Source organism: Hyperolius riggenbachi, chromosome 6 (assembly GCF_040937935.1).
Source record: "Hyperolius riggenbachi isolate aHypRig1 chromosome 6, aHypRig1.pri, whole genome shotgun sequence".
Classification (NCBI taxonomy): domain Eukaryota; kingdom Metazoa; phylum Chordata; class Amphibia; order Anura; family Hyperoliidae; genus Hyperolius; species Hyperolius riggenbachi.
Window position 1 is genome coordinate 370,912,730 of NC_090651.1, and position 18,049 is coordinate 370,930,778.

Genomic DNA, 18,049 nt, shown 5'->3' on the forward strand with positions numbered 1-18,049 from the left:
TACCAACCCAACCGCAATCTCAGATCTGCACACGAGCTTCTTCTATCCTCTTCTACAATTACCTCCTTACATTCATGTGTACAAGACTTCTCACATGCCTCACCCCTCCTCTGGAATGCCCTTCCACAACACATCCGCCACTCTCCCACCTTTGAAATCTTTAAACGCTCCCTCAAAACCCACCTTTTCCGACAAGCATATTCTCCAGCTTAGGCCATGCACCCACTAAATAACCTAACTACTGCCTGTACATATACTGTATACATCCCCACCTCTTGTTTCCACCCCATTCCTTTAGATTGTAAGCTCGCAAGGGCAGGGCTCTCACCCTTTTGTGTCATGGACTGTTATTAATTTACTTGCTTGCACACTGTTAGACATTTATACATTTTAGTCATCATGTTAAATCAAATTGTAATCAGCAGTGCTGTATCTTGTATCAGTGTTCATATTTGATGTATATCATTGTCTGTATCATTATGTATCCCTTGTTTGTTTTCTTACATTGTACAGCGCCACGGAATATGTTGGCGCTTTATAAATAAATAATAATTATATATGTCACTACAGGTCCTCTTTACTGCATTCTACTATATGTCACTACAGGGCCTCTTTACTGCATTCTACTATATGTCACTACAGGGCCTGTTTACTACATTCTACTGTATGTCACTACAGGGCCTCTTTACTGCATTCTATTATATGTCGCTACAGGGCCTCTTTACTGCATTCTACTATATGTCACTACAGGGCTTCTTTACTGCATTCTACTATATGTCACTACAGGGCCTGTTTACTGCATTCTACTCTATGTCACTACAGGTCCTCTTTACTGCATTCTACTATAGGTCACTACAGGGCCTCTTTACTGCATTCTACTATATGTCACTACAGGGCCTCTTTACTGCATTCTGCTATATGTCACTACAGGGCCTCTTTACTGCATTCTGCTGTCACTACAGGACCTCTTTACTGCATTCTGCTATGTGTCACTACAGGTCCTCTTTACTGCATTCTACTATATGTCACTACAGGGCCTGTTTACTACATTCTACTGTATGTCACTACAGGGCCTCTTTACTGCATTCTATTATATGTCGCTACAGGGCCTCTTAACTGCATTCTACTATATGTCACTACAGGGCTTCTTTACTGCATTCTACTATATGTCACTACAGGGCCTGTTTACTGCATTCTACTGTATGTCACTACATGTCCTCTTTACTGCATTCTACTGTATGTCACTACAGGTCCTCTTTACTGCATTCTACTATATGTCACTATAGGGCCTCTTTACTGCATTCTACTATATGTCACTACAGGGCCTCTTTACTGCATTCTGCTATATGTCACTACAGGGCCTCTTTACTGCATTCTGCTGTCACTACAAGACCTCTTTACTGCATTCTGCTATGTGTCACTACAGGACCTCTTTACTGCATTCTACTATATGTCACTGCAGGGCCTCTTTACTGCATTCTGCTATATGTCACTACAGGGCCTCTTTACTGAATTCTACTATATGCCACTACAGGGCCTCTTTACTGAATTCTACTATATGTCACTACAGGGCCTCTTTACTGCATTCTGCTATATGTCACTACAGGGCCTGTTTACTGCATTCTGCTGTCACTACAGGACCTCTTTACTGCATTCTGCTATGTGTCACTACAGGGCCTCTTTACTGCATTCTACTATAGGTCACTACAGGGCCTCTTTACTGCATTCTACTGTATGTCACTACAGGGCCTCTTTACTGCATTCTACTATATGTCACTACAGGGCCTCTTTACTGCATTCTGCTATATGTCACTACAGGGCCTCTTTACTGCATTCTACTATATGTCACTACAGGGCCTCTTTACTGCATTCTGCTATATGTCACTACAGGGCCTCTTTACTGCATTCTGCTATATGTCACTACAGGGCCTCTTTACTGCACTCTGCTGTATGTCACTACAGGGCCTCTTTACTGCATTCTACTATAGGTCACTACAGGGCCTCTTTACTGCATTCTACTATATGCCACTACAGGGCCTCTTTACTGAATCCTACTATATGTCACTACAGGGCCTCTTTACTGCATTCTGCTATATGTCACTACAGGGCCTCTTTACTGCATTCTGCTATATGTCACTACAGGACCTCTTTACTGCATTCTACTATGTGTCACTACAGGGCCTCTTTACTGCATTCTGCTATATGTCACTACAGGGCCTCTTTACTGCATTCTGCTATATGTCACTACAGGGCCTCTTTACTGCACTCTGCTGTATGTCACTACAGGGCCTCTTTACTGCATTCTACTATAGGTCACTGCAGGGCCTCTTTACTGCATTCTACTATATGCCACTACAGGGCCTCTTTACTGAATTCTACTATATGTCACTACAGGGCCTCTTTACTGCATTCTGCTATATGTCCCTACAGGGCCTCTTTACTGCATTCTGCTATATGTCACTACAGGGCCTCTTTACTGCATTCTGCTGTCACTACAGGACCTCTTTACTGCATTCTACTATATGTCACTACAGGGCCTCTTTACTGCATTCTACTATATGTCACTACAGGGCATCTTTACTGCATTCTACTATATGTCACTACAGGGCCTCTTTACTGCATTCTACTATATGTCACTACAGGGCCGGTTTACTGCATTCTACTATATGTCACTACAGGCCTCTTTACTACATTATGCTGTATGTCACTACAGGGCCTCTTTACTGCATTCTGCTATATGTCACTACAGGGCCTCTTTACTGCATTCTACTATATGTCACTACAGGGCCTCTTTACTGCATTCTACTATATGTCACTACAGGGCCTCTTTACTGCATTCTGCTATATGTCACTACAGGGCCTCTTTACTGCATTCTGCTGTCACTACAGGACCTCTTTACTGCATTCTACTATATGTCACTACAGGGCCGGTTTACTGCATTCTACTGTATGTCACTACAGGGCCTCTTTACTGCATTCTATTATATGTCACTACAGGGCCTCTTTACTGCATTCTACTATAGGTCACTGCAGGGCCTCTTTACTGCATTCTATTATATGTCACTATAGGGCCTCTTTACTGCATTCTACTATGTGTCACTACAGGACCTCTTTACTGCATTCTACTATATGTCACTACAGGGCCTCTTTCACATGCACATTTATTCGCAATGCAATGTACAGTATATAGTGTGCATCCTCAGGCGGGGAACACACTAAGCTGAAACGCTAGCACTGCATAAAACCCATCGTTAACGCACATAATGTTAAGTCACAGGGACGCATGAAAATACGCAGGTGTATGCGTTTTTAAATACGCCTTTTTAAATGCTGGTTTTGTTGCATATTTTTCAAAAACACACATAATGAAAGTCAATGGTGATGCCATGTATAGCGTTTTGTATGCGTTTTTATATGTGTTTTTGAAAAAAAGAAAAACCTATGTTTTCTGATGCATTTCCGCTTCCTGGTGAATTCCTATTGATTTGCATAAACCACATATACAAAAACGCATGTAAAATGCGTACAAAAAGCATATGTGTTTTGTATAAGCGAAACGCAAATGCATTAAAACGCACATAAAACTCAAGAAAACCGCATGAGCAGAAAAAAAACGCAGAATGCGAAAACAAACGCACAAAAAACGCACTGAAAACGCACTAAAACGCACATAACAGAAAAAGCGACCTTTCGTGCACTGACAAGTGTACACCCAGCCTCAGTGACAAGGGAAAGTATAGGAAGGCAAGCCAGCAAGAAAAATCACAGTCTAGTACTTAAAGTGAACCAGAGACGAAGCACCCTTGTGTATTTTACCATAGAAATCAGTGGGAACATTAGAGAAAACATTTACCCTGCTCTCTGTTCCATCCTCACTGCTAAAAGTGTCTGTTATCTAGCTGAGATAAGAATCCCGGACTGAGCATTGATTCTGGCTTTGCTATAATGACTCAGCTATAATGATTCCTGAGCAAAGCCAGCAGGGGGCAGGCTTGGACTTGAAGACAGCAAAGAACACAGTCTCAGCTATAATTATTCTGTAGCAAAGCCAGACCGACTGCTTAGTCGGGATTCTTATCTTAGAGGTGATAACAGGCAAATTAAACAGAGAACAATGTAACAAAGAGCAGATTAGGTGTTTACTGTCATGTTCCCACTGATTTATAAGGTAAAATACATGAGGTTGCTTCATCTCTGGTTCTCTTTAAAGAGAAACCGTAACCAAGATTTGAACGTCATCCCAGTCAGTAGCGGATACCCCCTTACCTCAAACGGATCATCAGGGGGCTGTGGCGTAGTGGTTAGGTCTCTCGCCTTGCAGCGCTGGGTCCCTGGTTCGAATCCCAGCCAGGGCACTATCTGCAAAGAGTTTGTATGTTCTCTCCGTGTCTGCGTGGGTTTCCTCCGGGCACTCCGGTTTCCTCCCACATTCCAAAAACATACGGATAAGTTAATTGGCTCCCCCTAAAATTGGCCCTAGACTACAATACATACACTACATAATATAGCCATATGGCAATGGTAGGGACTAGATTGTGAGCTCCTTTGAGGGACAGTTAGCGACAAGATATATATATATATACACTGTGCAGCGCTGCGTAATATGTCGGCGCTATATAAATAATAATAATAATAATATTGTGGTGAAACCCCCTCCCACAGTGTGATGTCAGGACCATGATCCTGAAATTTTCCTGTCTGTGAACCTCATTGCATTGTGGTAAATAGCTGTTTCCAAATGCCAAAAAAGCAAGCAGCATCTCCCTCCACTGACATCACCTGCCAGCAGTAAAAATGTCACCATGTGATAAATGTCAGAATGTAAATCAGGGAGAGGAAAGATTTTACAATGGGCAAACATCGACTAAATCATTTATACATAATAATTGTAAAATGATGCCATTTTTTATTACATTATTTTCACCGGAGTTCCTCTTTAAGTGTCAAGTGACAAAAGCAGGGAGCTCATAATGAACAGATCTTAGCTTTTAAGGTGCGGGACAGACGTACAGTAGTATGTGAGTGAGTGAGTGAGTGAGTCATGCTTCCTTTTGTCCCCGGAGCGGAGGCGAAGAAAGTTTAACCATCTGCACAGCTGTGTTTACAGGTTTCTTCAGTAACCAACACAGCCAGGAATATTGTGCTTTGAAGTACTGTATGCCTCCCTGGAAATACCCAACATTCCGCTTTGTGGATTGTGATAGCTTTTTTATTTCTGCATTGTTAATGAACCTCTTACGATCTCCTGACTGGGTACGTGATTTGCATTCTTCCACAATACAGCGTGACCAGTATGGAGAACTCAGCAAAGAAAAAAAAAAATCTGTAGTATGTTTACAGAGAACTTCATAATGCTAGGTACACCATAAGATAGTTTGGCAGATAGATGGTTTGATAGATAATTTCTTATTTTTGATCATTTTTCTGATCGAATTATCATAGAAGTGAATGGAAATTGATAAGAAAATCGATCAGAAAATCGATTGGACAGTAGATCGGCTGAAAAATATCATCGTGTGTACCTAACATTACAGTGATCAGGAAAGAGGCAATAATGGCCTGAAGCAGAACAACATCAGTCAGGGTTAGAGATGGCCTGAACAGGTTCGCATGCGAACGTGAACATGCGAACTCCAGTGGTTCGCGATCAAGATCGAACACGAACTATATGCGAGTTCGACTCGCCCACTATACTACATCATTAGAATCAACTTTGACCCTCTACATCACAGTCAGCAGACACATGGTAGCCAATCAGGCTACACTCCCTCCTGAAGCCCCCCCCCCCTTATAAAAGGCAGGCAGTGTCAGCCATTTCCCTCACTCATGTGGCTGCAGTAATTAGAGAAGGGAGAGCTTGCTGCAGACATTAGGGAAAGCTTAATTAGGCTCTTGTTAGGCTTGTTAGCTTGCTCCTTGATGATACTTATTGCTAAAAAGCACCCCTCAACAGCTCTTTTGAGAGCTAATGTTGTTCTTGTGATCTATTTTTTTTTTTGTGTCCCACAGACACTTGTTGCATATACTGTACAGCCCTGTCAGTCAGTCGCAGCTGGCCCTTGGCCCCTTGGTAATTCCTACTGTGCCACTGCCAGGCCCGGCACATTCAGTGACTACCTGTTCATGGTACCTGTGTGTGTGACAGCTGCACATTGTATTGATACCAGTCACTGCATACCTGTTCACTGCACCTGTGTGACTGCACATTGTATTAGTCAAGTCAGTGCATACCTTTCACTTCATTCCCCCCAATATGGGCAAAACAGGCAGCGGCAGGCCACCCAGCAGGTCTGTTTGAGGTTGTGCTGTCGTGATTTCGTGCGGCCCTGGACCAAAGTACAGTGTTCAGAAGGCGCGTGCCATCCACCCCCAATATTGTCAGGACGTAGTTGACTATTTAACACATAACGCCTCATTATCCTCAGCTTCCGCACGGAAGCATGACATATCTTCTTCCTCCTGCTCTGATTCTGGCACCCCACTTAACACTCAGTCGGCCGCCACCACCAAACTGCCATCACCCTAGGGCTCAGCGGTGCGGAAATTTTTGTGTGCGTCTGACTCCGATGAGAGCAATGCCATCGGTACTCTCTGCCACCAAAAATTGAGCTGTGGAAAGACCAAGACCCTTGTAAGGACAACTTCCATATGAATGACCACTTGAGGAAAAGCAGCACACAAAAGCCACACACCGCAGTGGAAGACACCAGGCCGCAATTATTTCTCAAAGAGGTGATACCCAAACTGTACCGTGATGTTGAAAGGCAAGTGGTGTCATCTCTGGCACACAGCATTGGGTCAAGGGTCCATCTGACCACGTGGTCTGCAAAGCACGGTCAGGCCTGCCTGAAAACTAAGTCAGTCCCCACACACAGTATCTCTGCCTGCAGGCCGCTTGACTGCCTTCTCCGCCACCACCAACAGGGTCCAGGACTCCAGGCGGATTCCTGAATTTTTAAGGCCGCTGCTACCCAAGATAATAAGGTTGTTGCTTCATTGTGGACAGACCAAATTCGATCAGCTGGACAGTCACTGTTGTTCTGTCATTGAGCTACCTAAGCTTGAAAACCACTATTGCCTGCACTCTCGCCTTGGTACGCACCAGTCCAGCAAGGCCGTCACTACACAAACAGCTGTTTGCGGTGCGTTACACAGTGAGTTTGGTTTTTTTTAGTGTGAAGCAGTACACTAATTACACTCCCTGATTGATGTATACACATGCAAGATGTTTTAAAGCACTTTAGGCCTCCAATTTAGCATTCAATGTGATTTCTGCCCTTGAAACGCTGCTGTGCGTAAAATCCAGATTTTTCCCCGGGACTTTTGGTGTCTATCCCACTCCGCCATGCCCCCTTCAGGTGTTAGACCCCTTGCAACATCTTTCCCATCACTTTTGTGGCCAGCATAAATGTTTGTAGTTTTCAAAGTTCGCATCCCCATTGAAGTCTATTGCAGTTCTCGAGAACCCAAACTTTTGCGGAAGTTCGCGTTCGAGGTTCGCGAACCTAAAATCAGAGGTTCGAGCCATTTCTAATGACTTCAGCGTGGGAATAATCACGCATATTTTCTCACGCTGAAGGTAATTTTCCACATACTTATGCCTTAGGTAAATATCTATTCATATGTATAAACTTGTTTCTTCTTCTGTGTTTTCCCTGTTAGTTTCCTATAAAGCATGTCTATTATTAGAATGACACCCTGCCCCAAACTATCACTAAACTCCTCAACCTCTCCCTTTTTACTGTTTTTTTTAACCCCTCAGTCTTTAAGGCACACCTGAAGTAAGAGTGATATGATGGCTGCCGTATATATTTCCTTTTAAGCAATACCAGTTTTGACTAGAGAGGTCTCGAATGGTTCGCCAGCAAACGGTTCCCGGCGAACTTCGGTGGTTCGTGATCGCAGCGAACCGCAAATTTTTCCGGAAGTTCGATTCGCCCCCATAGTGCATCATTAGGGTCAACTTTGACCCTCTGCATCACCGTCAGCAGGCACATTGTAGCCAATCAGGCTACACACCCTCCTGGAGCCCCTCCCCCCTTATAAAAGGCAGGCAGTGTCAGCCTTTTTACTCACTTGTGTGCCTGCAGTAATTAGAGAAGGGAGAACTGCTGCAGAATCACATAGGGAAAGCTTAGTTAGGCTCTTGTAAGCTTGGTAGCTTGCTCCTTGCTGATTCTTATTGCTAAAAAAGCACCCCTCAACAGCTCTTTTGAGAGCTAATCTTGTTCTTGTGATCTATTTTTGTGTGTGTGTGTGTGTGTGTGTGTGTGGCCCACTTGCATATACAGCCCTGTCAGTCAGTCGCAGCTGGCCTTTGGCCCCTTGGTGGTAATTCCTACTGTGCCACTGCCAGGCCCAGAACATTCAGTGACTACCTGTGTGTGTGACAGGCTACAGCTACACATTTGTAATAGCAATCCCTGCAACCTGTTCACTGCACCTGTGTGACCGCATGCTGTTTAGTATACCAGTCCGTGCATACCTGTTAACTGCACCTGTGTAACAGCACATTGTTGTACCAGCAGTCACTGCAACCTGTTCACTGCACCTGTGTAACCGCACATTGTATTAGTTAAGTCAGTGCATACCTTTTACTTCATCCCCCCCAATATGGACAAAATAGGCAGATCCAGAGGCAGGCCACCTGGCAGGTCTGTTCGAGGTCACGCTGTCGTAAATGTTTCTAGCTTTCAAAGTTCGCCTTCCAATTGAAGTCTATTGCGGTTCGCAAAAGTTCACACAAACTGAACTTTTGCGGAAGCTCGCGTTCGAGGTTCGCGAACTGAAAATCGGAGGTTCGAGCCATCTCTAGTCAGGTTCGGTTCACATTGGGCACTTGCCTGCCACTCCTTAGCGATTGCATTCGGGTCAATGCGGCAGGCAAAATCGCACGATTCAGCGCAATTTGCACTTGTGATTACCATTCAATAGAACAAGAACAGCGCAGTCGCCACAAAGACGCCGCATGCACCGCGTTTGCGATTGATCAAAATCGTAAACACCGCAGTGTGACTGTATCCATAGGGATACATTACTAGCAGTGCTTTGCTGATCGCCGGTGATCAGCAAAGCGCTAAAAAAGCGCCAAGTTTGAACCAGCCCTCATTCCAGTGGAATTTGTAAAAATGTCCATCCATCAGGGTCTTTTTCCATTAGGCGCGAATCGCAGCCATTTTCCGCACACGATTTCGGATGCGGAATCGCAGCCTATTGAAATCAATAGGCTGCATCTGAATTGCATGCAGGGAATAAAAATGATGTGGCAGCATACATCCGGATCCCCATAGCCATGCATGGCAGGGCAGAGCGATACATATTACTGTGCGGTGCCGTGCTCGGCTATGGGGATCCGAACATGTGCTGCATGCAGCATGCATCATTTTTTTCCCTGCATGCATTTGCATCAGCACGGGTGCCTGAAATGGAGGCGGCACCCCAGTGGAAATGCAGCCTCAGTAAAGAGTTACATATTGAGGCCAGGTTCACAAATATTCATATTTGCATGCGAATTGCCAATGTGCGAAAACATGTCTGTCGCACAGCTAATAAAAGTCAATGGAATATTGAACTTCTGCTAAAATTTGCGAAATTGCGTTCACGTTTTTGCAAGCTCAAAAATAAAATCCACAGTTTTTCGTATTTGGAACTTTTTGCATTTTTGTGATTTTTCAAAACTGATTATTTTTTTTGTTTTAATGTGAATTTTCACACTGAGATGTTTCCATGCATACCACTGAAATTATTGTGCATGAAATTGTATGTATTTGACTGTATTTTCGCATGCAAATGTTTGCATTTGGAATGTAAACAGTGACATTACCATTGACTTGTATTGCATGTGATTAACATGTTTGGTGTGAAAAAAAAATGCATACATGCTACAGGTCTGTTTGTTTCTCCCAGGAGGAGTATTCTGCATACCTAAATAGCCTAGGCTAATGCTTCATACACACTTGAGATAAAAGTCTTTGGAAAATGAAAGATCACAGACCAATTTTACCCCCTTCCATGTAGTATGAGAGCCATACCTACACAGTCTTTTCTATGGAGCTGAACTCCACATCAGACAGAGATCTTACCCCCTTCCATGTAGTATGAGAGCCACACCTACACAGTCTATTCTATGGAGCTGCACTCCCCAACAAATAAAATCTTTGCAGGATGCTGCACACAAAGATGCCCGTACACACTCAAAAGATCATTATCTGCAAAAGATCTGTTCCTGCAAAAGATCCATTCCATGCAAAATGCATTATAGTCTATGAGATCTGCAGATCATCATACACACTTGGTTTAACAGACAATTATCTGCAGATCATCTGCAGATCAGATTCAACAGGGTGGATTTTCAGATCTGCAGATGATTGCCAGATATGCAGATGAAGTCTGTTAAACCAAGTGTGTATGATGATCTGCAGATCTCATAGACTATAATGCATTTTGCATGGAATGGATCTTTTGCAGGAAGAGATCTTTTGCAGATAATGATCTTTTGAGTGTGTACGGGCATCTTTGTGTGCAGCTTCTTGCAAAGATTTTATCTGATGGGGAGTGCAGCTCCATAGAATAGACTGTGTAGAGTATGGCTCTCATACTACATGGAATGGGGTAAAATTGGTCTGTGATCTTTCATTTTCCAAAGACTGTTATCTCAAGTGTGTATGAAGCATAAGCCTCACTGAGAGGGCGGGGCTACATACCAATATACAGCAATATGTAGATATACAAACAAAGTGGGTATTCTGAATAATTTACTGCATTCTACTATATGACACAAGAAAGGGTGAAAGCACTGTGGGCCAGGGGCGTAACAATAGACCCTGCAAGGGATGCAGCCGCAGGGGGGCCCAGAAGCCACAGGGGGGCCCCCTGCGGGCAAGGAGAGAAAAACACTTTCTTCTCTCTGCACAGTTGTTCTAAAGACTGCATCTGCTCAGCCACTGATAATGAATCATACAAAGTGTTGTAGACAAAGATTTGTAGACAGTTCCTATTCAGTGTGAAGCAGGCTCTTGTGTACAGTGCCCTGCCCCAACTCTCTACCCCTCCCCAAGTGCTTTGTACTGTAGTGATGCCGGAGGAGTCTGCAGAGCCAGTTCTGCTCCATCAGAGATGGACAGAGTGAGTGTAATAAGCTGAGGCTGGGAGCACGCTCCTCTGTCGGTTTTCTGTATGCATGCAGGATTGCGGTGTTGGTGGGAGGGGGCCCCCCTTCCAAAGTTTCGCAGGGGGGCCCAGTGATTTCTAGTTACGCCTCTGCTGTGGGCCCTTTTCCACTTGCTGAGTTTCCATCTAACTTCAAATCGAACGCAATTTACTGATCTCAGGGGCAAAGAGGTTAACATAGTAACTGCATTACCCTTTTCTCATTTGTGCAATCCCATTTTTACCAAAGCACCATATTGTTAATGCATTAGCATGGAGGTTATTGCAGGGGCATTTTTAGGCATAGGCATTCCAGGCCACTGCCTGGAGTGCTATTGGTCCTTGAGGGCCCCATGCCCCTGATTAAGCCCCGCTGCTAAACTAAGCCCCACCCCTCATGCTAAGCCACACCTTCAAAATTAAGCCACACCTCCACAGGTGTATGTGCCCCCATCTGTCCCTTTTTTGTGCTTCCGTCTAAAGGTGCGTACACACATGCGACTATAGTCGTTTGTATCGTTCCCCGATCTTTACCAACGACGATCGTTACAAAAAACGAACCAACGACTATTAAGGCAAACGACGAACGAGTCAAATCGCTACAAAACAAAGTTCTGTCTTGGCGGATTTTTACCACCGACGATCGTTAGCAAAAGTGGTACATCGTTGGAAACGATCGTTCGTACCAGGCTGGACATGCGCATTTCACTTTTTCTCCAAGGAACTTTACAATTTTATGCGCAGGCGCAATAAGTGCTTTTACGTGGTGTAACGTTCGTTCTAACGATGTGATCGTTACACACTTTTTACAACTAACTTTACTTCGGTCGTTCTTTCGTCAATTAAAAGATCGTTCGTCGTTGACAACGAACGATCGTTGTCGCATGTGTGTACGTAGCATAAGATATTGTTAACATCCTGTGTTTACAAATAAGCTCATCTGCCGTGGCAGAGAATATTCCTGAGCTGACACAGCTGAGAGATCAAATTACAACTTGTGATTAGTCACAAATGAGGGTGAATTAGACGGGCTAAACCCTCTAAATACATACAGGGTGCATTCCTCTATGTTTTTGCTTTTGTCCTGTGCAAGAGTTCAGGTCCATTTTAAACGAGGCTTGCATACAAATTTAATGCATACACATTTAATGCACATCAGCAGGAGATGTGTTTGATTGACCCAGTTCCAATCTGCATACAATTTGCAATATGTTTTCAATGATTAACCCCTCAGTGACCATCTTTAGTGGAAACTAGGGAGGGTTTTGTATAGGGAAAAGATTTTTAATTCCTAAAATAAAATAAGTAAAGGTAGCCATACACTGGTCGATTTGCCATTAGATCGACCAACTGACAGATCCCTATCTGATCGAATCTGATCAGAGAGGTGATCATATGGCTGCCTTTACTGCAAACAGATTGTGAATCGGCTACCTTTAGTCTAAGTAGGATCATTATTATAGATACACCTGTTTATCTCATTGTGCTGTATATTTATTTCTTATTAAAGAGGAACTTTAACCCTAAGTTTGATCTTCATCCCAATCAGTAGCTGGTACCCCCTTTCTCTTGAGAAATATTTACCTTTTCTCTAATAGTGCATCAGAGATTTCTTTGTGGCTCATATTGTGGTAAAACCCCTCCCATAGTGTGATGTCAGGGCCATGGCAGCTTCCTGTCTGTGAACCTTGTTGCATTGTGGGAAATAATGGCTTGTTTCCAACTGCCAAGCAAGCAGTATCTCCCTCTCTGCATATATATTTACCTTTCGGCCTATCAAATTGTTAGCAGGTGTGTTTATGGTTTAAGGGAATGTCTGAGGTCATAAAAAAAAAATCTACTTACCCGGGGCTTGCTCCAGCCCCTTGCAGCCGTCCTGTGCCCTCGCCGCACCTCTCCGGTGCAGACGCCAACCTCACTAGGTCGGCATCTACTGTGCCTGCATGAGAGCTGCTCGCGGTCGCACTCACGTAGTCTAAAGTGTATCTACTACAGTGGCTCTCGCACAAGCGCAGTAGATGTAGACTGGGGCGAGGTTGGCATTTGTACCGGCGGGGAACCCCCAGGCCACTGGCTGGGAGCGGAGCTGCGGTGAGGGCATAGGACAGCTGCAAGGGGCTGGAGGAAGCCCTGAGCAAGTAGATTTTTTTTTAATGACCTCGGACATTCCCTTTAAGGGCAGTGGTTGCTGTCTTTTCCATGTCTGTCAGCAGTAAATATGACAACCTGCAGGCTTACAGTAAATTCAAACAACATAAATGAATTACATGGCAAGTATCAATTTATCCATCTTTTATTACTTCCCATTTTGCAATGTCTTGATTCATTTTCTTCCCACTACTAGTATTTTTTGGTAAAGTTCCTCTTTAAATTGTTTTGCAGAATCTGTGGCACCAGTTTGACCTTTGTTCATAAAATAAGTTTGGATTAGAAGTAAAGAGACTATTACTGGAAGAGCAGAAAGCCAGAGATGAGTAGGAGGTAAGTATGTGAAGGTGAGACAACGGCTGACACTTGTTGGGAGGTGTGGTTACTCAATGACTGATCTGAAGGGTGTTGAGTAATTGTGTACTCAGGAGACGCACCTGCTGTTTATACAAAGTACAGTTATGGTCTGCACTTCCCACTAAGATCTGCAGCTCCATATAACAGCAGAGATGTAGGCGTAGCTATGGGGGGCAAAGGGGAACACATGTCCCCAGGCGCAGCACTGTGAGGGCACTGCACCCCCACATGCGTGAGAGGCAGCTCACTGGCTTCCCGAAGTGTCCCTGCTTCTCTTCCCCTGCAGAGGAGTGGAGAAGCAGTAATAGCAGCAGTCAAAGTGGGGTACATCTGGCTATCTAAAAGGTACACATTTCGCTATTTAAAGGGGGACACATCAGGCTTTTCTATACTGGGGGAGGAGGGGCACATTTGTGATATGTGGCAACGCCCATTTTGTCCGGGGGGAGGAGAGTTGCGAAAACTGTCTTTGTCCCTGGGCACTGAAAACCCTAACTACGCCTCTTTATTGTTAACCAATAAAAAGAGCAGTGTAACATGCAGCAAACCCACAGAAATAGCAATGGGCTTGATTCATCAAGCGCAGCTTAATGAGAGGAGCTCAAGTTCAGTGCACGCTATGCTGCGTAGCGTGCACTGGTAACTTACGCACACTCCTAAGTAATGGCCGTGCCACTGAACCAACCCTGAGCCCCGGCGGGTCCAGTGGCTTTAGTGGACATGATCCCCGCATGCTTGGCCCAATAGGTTACCTGTCACAACCTATTCTTCTGCTATACAATGACCTAAATAAATGAAAACCATCACTGAAATATTATTACCAATGTTAACCACTTCAGCCTTCAGTAGTTTTTCACCTTATGCCTCCGAGCAATTTTCACCTCCCATTCATTCGCCAATAACTTTACCACTACTTAATTAAACACAATTAATTGATCTATATCTTGTTTTTTCCGCCATCAATTAGGCTTTCTTTGGGTGGTACATTTTGCTAAGAATTATTTTTTTCTAAACGCATTTTAACAGGAATATTAAGAAAAAAATGCAAAAAAATTCATTATTTCTCAGTTTTCGGCCATTATAGTTTAAAAACAATACATGCTGCCATAATTAAAACCCACGTATTTTATTTGCCCATTTGTCCTGGTTATTACACCATTTAAATTATGTCCCTATCACAATGTATGGTGCCAATATTTTATTTGTAAATAAAGGTGCATTTTTTTAGTTTTGCGTCCATCACTATTTACAAGCTTATAATTAAAAAAAATATTAGTAAAGTACCCTCTTGACATGCATATTTAAAAAGTTCAGACCCTTAGGTAATTATTTATTTAGTTATTTTTTTTAAATTGTAAAATTTTTTTTTTTTTAGTTAAACATTTTATTTGGGTATTTTTTGAGGTGTGAGGGTTAAACAGTTAATTTTAAATGTCATTTATTGTGTTATGTGTAAAAAAAATGTATTTGCTTGTAGTCTTACTATTTGGCCACAAGATGGCCACAGTGATTTTGTTTAATTCCCATCCTGTAAGTGAGAGTGCTCGCTTACAGGAAGCACAAGGAGGACGTGATTTTTTTTTGGTCAGAAAAACCTCGGCCTCTGAAAAGAAGCTGTTGGCTTTTCTACCAGAGATTTAGATCAAAGAATGGGAATCAGACTTAGATCAAAGAAGAAAGGCGCACGCAGCAGCCTAGCAGCAACCTTTTGGCGAAAATGGTTAAATATAACAATTTTTTTCTGTGTTGTAACAGGAGAAACAAGAGCGCAGGTGTGACTGTCACCGCTGTGAAGACCCCCGTGCAGGAGATCGGGTAAGCAATGACTGAAAATATAGAGAGAATAGCTCGCTCTTAAAACACCAAATTTCCCTTTAGAGTGGTCCAGATTCTAATGTACAAACGACCCCTTCATTCGGGGTCTAATCTTCAAATTTTAGTCATTACTTAATGGGGTATGAAACTCAGCATTTCCTCTATGTTCTAAAAGATTATTTGCAGCATAAAATCAACTACCACAAAAAATTGTAGCAGGACAGCAATCAAACAGTTAAACACAGCACTTTGTTCTTAAGTGGAAAGCTTCTGGCCACATCTGAAGAGGTGATAACATTCCTTTATCAAATACATTTAGTAAACATTAGCAAACTGCCGAAACTAAGATGTACGGAGCTGAATAATGAAGTGATCACTAGATAGATTTTAATATATAAATATAGCAACTATGCAATAAAATGCAATGGCAGCTTTCAGAGAAAATAAACTGTACTTTGGGAATTTGTAGTTTGTAAACAGACAATATTACTCGTGCACAAAAGCAAACGTGATAACTGTATGGGTAATGAAAAATAGGAAAACATATTTTTATTGTATGTTTACAATACAATAATACAACACAATAACATTTCTATAGCGCTTTCCTCCCATAGGACTCAAAGCGCTTAGGCTCTCTCAGATTAAAAATCTTTAGCAGGTAAATTGTGCATTAATTTATACAGCCTTTTTTGTTTTTTTCTGATTTTATTTTTATTTTTTTTAGTAAACTCAAACAAATGCTTAAAAAAAAGAAGGAAAAAACAAAAGAAAAAAAAAGAAAGAAAAAAGGGAAGCTTGAAATTTCTCTCCAAATAAGTGATGTTGAGCAGAGTAAAAACAATAAATTGTACATTTATGTGTACAGATTTACGTATATTTCCACCCTAAAAGAGGAGCATTTCAGAAAAAAAAGAGGAACAGTGGAATTTTATCCAAACGGGGACATTCCCTTTACTAGCCTAAGTAGCCTATCAGATTCTTTTGTTTGTTTGTTTGTTTTTTTCAGCTCAACTGAAACCCAAAATTGAAGTTATTAAATCCTGAAAGCTCAACATACATGTAGTGTAAATTATGGGTATTATTTTTGGCTTTGCACTTTCAAACTTTACATCTATTTTATAATTGTGCTTCCCAATGGTTATACACCTATCCGGTCTAGTGGGGTCTACAAATTTTACTTCCTGTGAACCACAAGCTTACAGCATCCAAAAGGAAAGAAAACCGAGAGCCCAATATAGTGTAGTATGTATTGGATTTGGGAGAAAAATTAAACGTAAGTAATTATACTCACAAACCAGGGTTACCACTCAGGCAACCACTGTAAATGCAGGTGGGAAGATTAAGGCCTGTCCCCATTTAGGGCTAAGATGTCGCTCTCTGTAGATCAGGAAATATGGGTATATCACCCCTCCACCCGGGGTGGACACTAGTAATGCAGAAGGTGAACAGATGCGCCAAAAGGGTAAAATTGTTAAAATTGTTAGGGAGGTAGTGGTGGACTCCCCTCCCCCAAGCAGACGTGAAGCTGTCAATTTTTCAACAGAACACATTTATTCACATACTCTCAAATTAACAGGCAACGCGTTTCGAAGGTATATTCATGCTTCCTCAGGCAATAACGAGAAGGAGTATCACACAAAGTCTAGTATACGCCTAGTGCTCAAAGCAGGTCATTTGGGTTTCGCCATAGACTGTAACATAAAATTGCAGTTATGGCAGCAATTTACCATTTAGCTGAAGTCCAGATATTGGTAAAGGCAGGTAAGTGTAAGTAACCAGATACCCAGTATTGAGTATTTTGTAGACAAACCCCACTTTGGCTATCAGTTAGTGTAGGTAGCGGGGTTAGTGTTAAGTGTTGGTAGTGAAGGGTTAGTGTGAAAGTTATAGGCTGCATGAGTACTACACTGCATCAGTACGTTTAAACACAGCACCTTCTATGTGCATGCTTGCACACTATATTGTTAGTGATGTAGCAGACCGGCCTGGAAACCCCATCATGAAATTCCCTGCTCTTTCTTTTGATAAATGTTAATGTACACTACCGTTAGGTTGATACATCATAAGCCATTTACCACATTTATACATATACTTTTTTTCCTATCGTAACTTTAAAATCGATTTCCTCCAAAACTATAAGGTCTTTTTGAAAAATTCTCTTCCTCCTGTTCCCACTGACCTCCTTAACATACTCTGAAAATTTGCTGTCTCTAGCAGGTACGGCAGCTTTGCTATTAACTGCTGAAGTCTGCAGCCATTAACCAATTCCCCACACTCAGCACATGAACTTAAAAATCGATTTTCAAACTACAAGGTCTTTTTGAAAAATTCTCTTCATTTTGTTCTCACTGTCCTCCTTAACATGCCGTTCAAATTTGGTGTTTCTAGCAGGTACAGGGGCTTTTCTATTAACTGCTAAAGTCGGCGGCCGTTGACTTTAATGTTAAATGAGAACACAATTTTTTTTTAAATTGCACTAAATGTGACTGGCGAACAGCCCAAGTTTGCCTGGAACTGTCCGGTATATAGAGATGCTATATATTATGTGTGAAATAAGGTATCGGTTGAAAAGGGCGCCTGA

General features: G+C 42.5%; 1 protein-coding gene across 3 annotated transcripts in view; it reads left to right on the forward strand.

Moving 5' to 3' along the window:
- LOC137521938 (uncharacterized) overlaps positions 1 to 18,049 on the forward strand; it is a 69,096-nt gene that overhangs the window by 22,415 nt on the left and 28,632 nt on the right. For all 3 annotated transcript variants that reach the window (XM_068241888.1, XM_068241889.1, XM_068241887.1), the window contains exons 2-3: positions 13,531 to 13,629; positions 15,409 to 15,468. In XM_068241888.1, coding sequence (XP_068097989.1) covers positions 13,619 to 13,629; positions 15,409 to 15,468 — 71 coding nt within the window. In that variant the 5' untranslated portion in view covers positions 13,531 to 13,618. The remainder of the gene's footprint in view (positions 1 to 13,530; positions 13,630 to 15,408; positions 15,469 to 18,049) is intronic.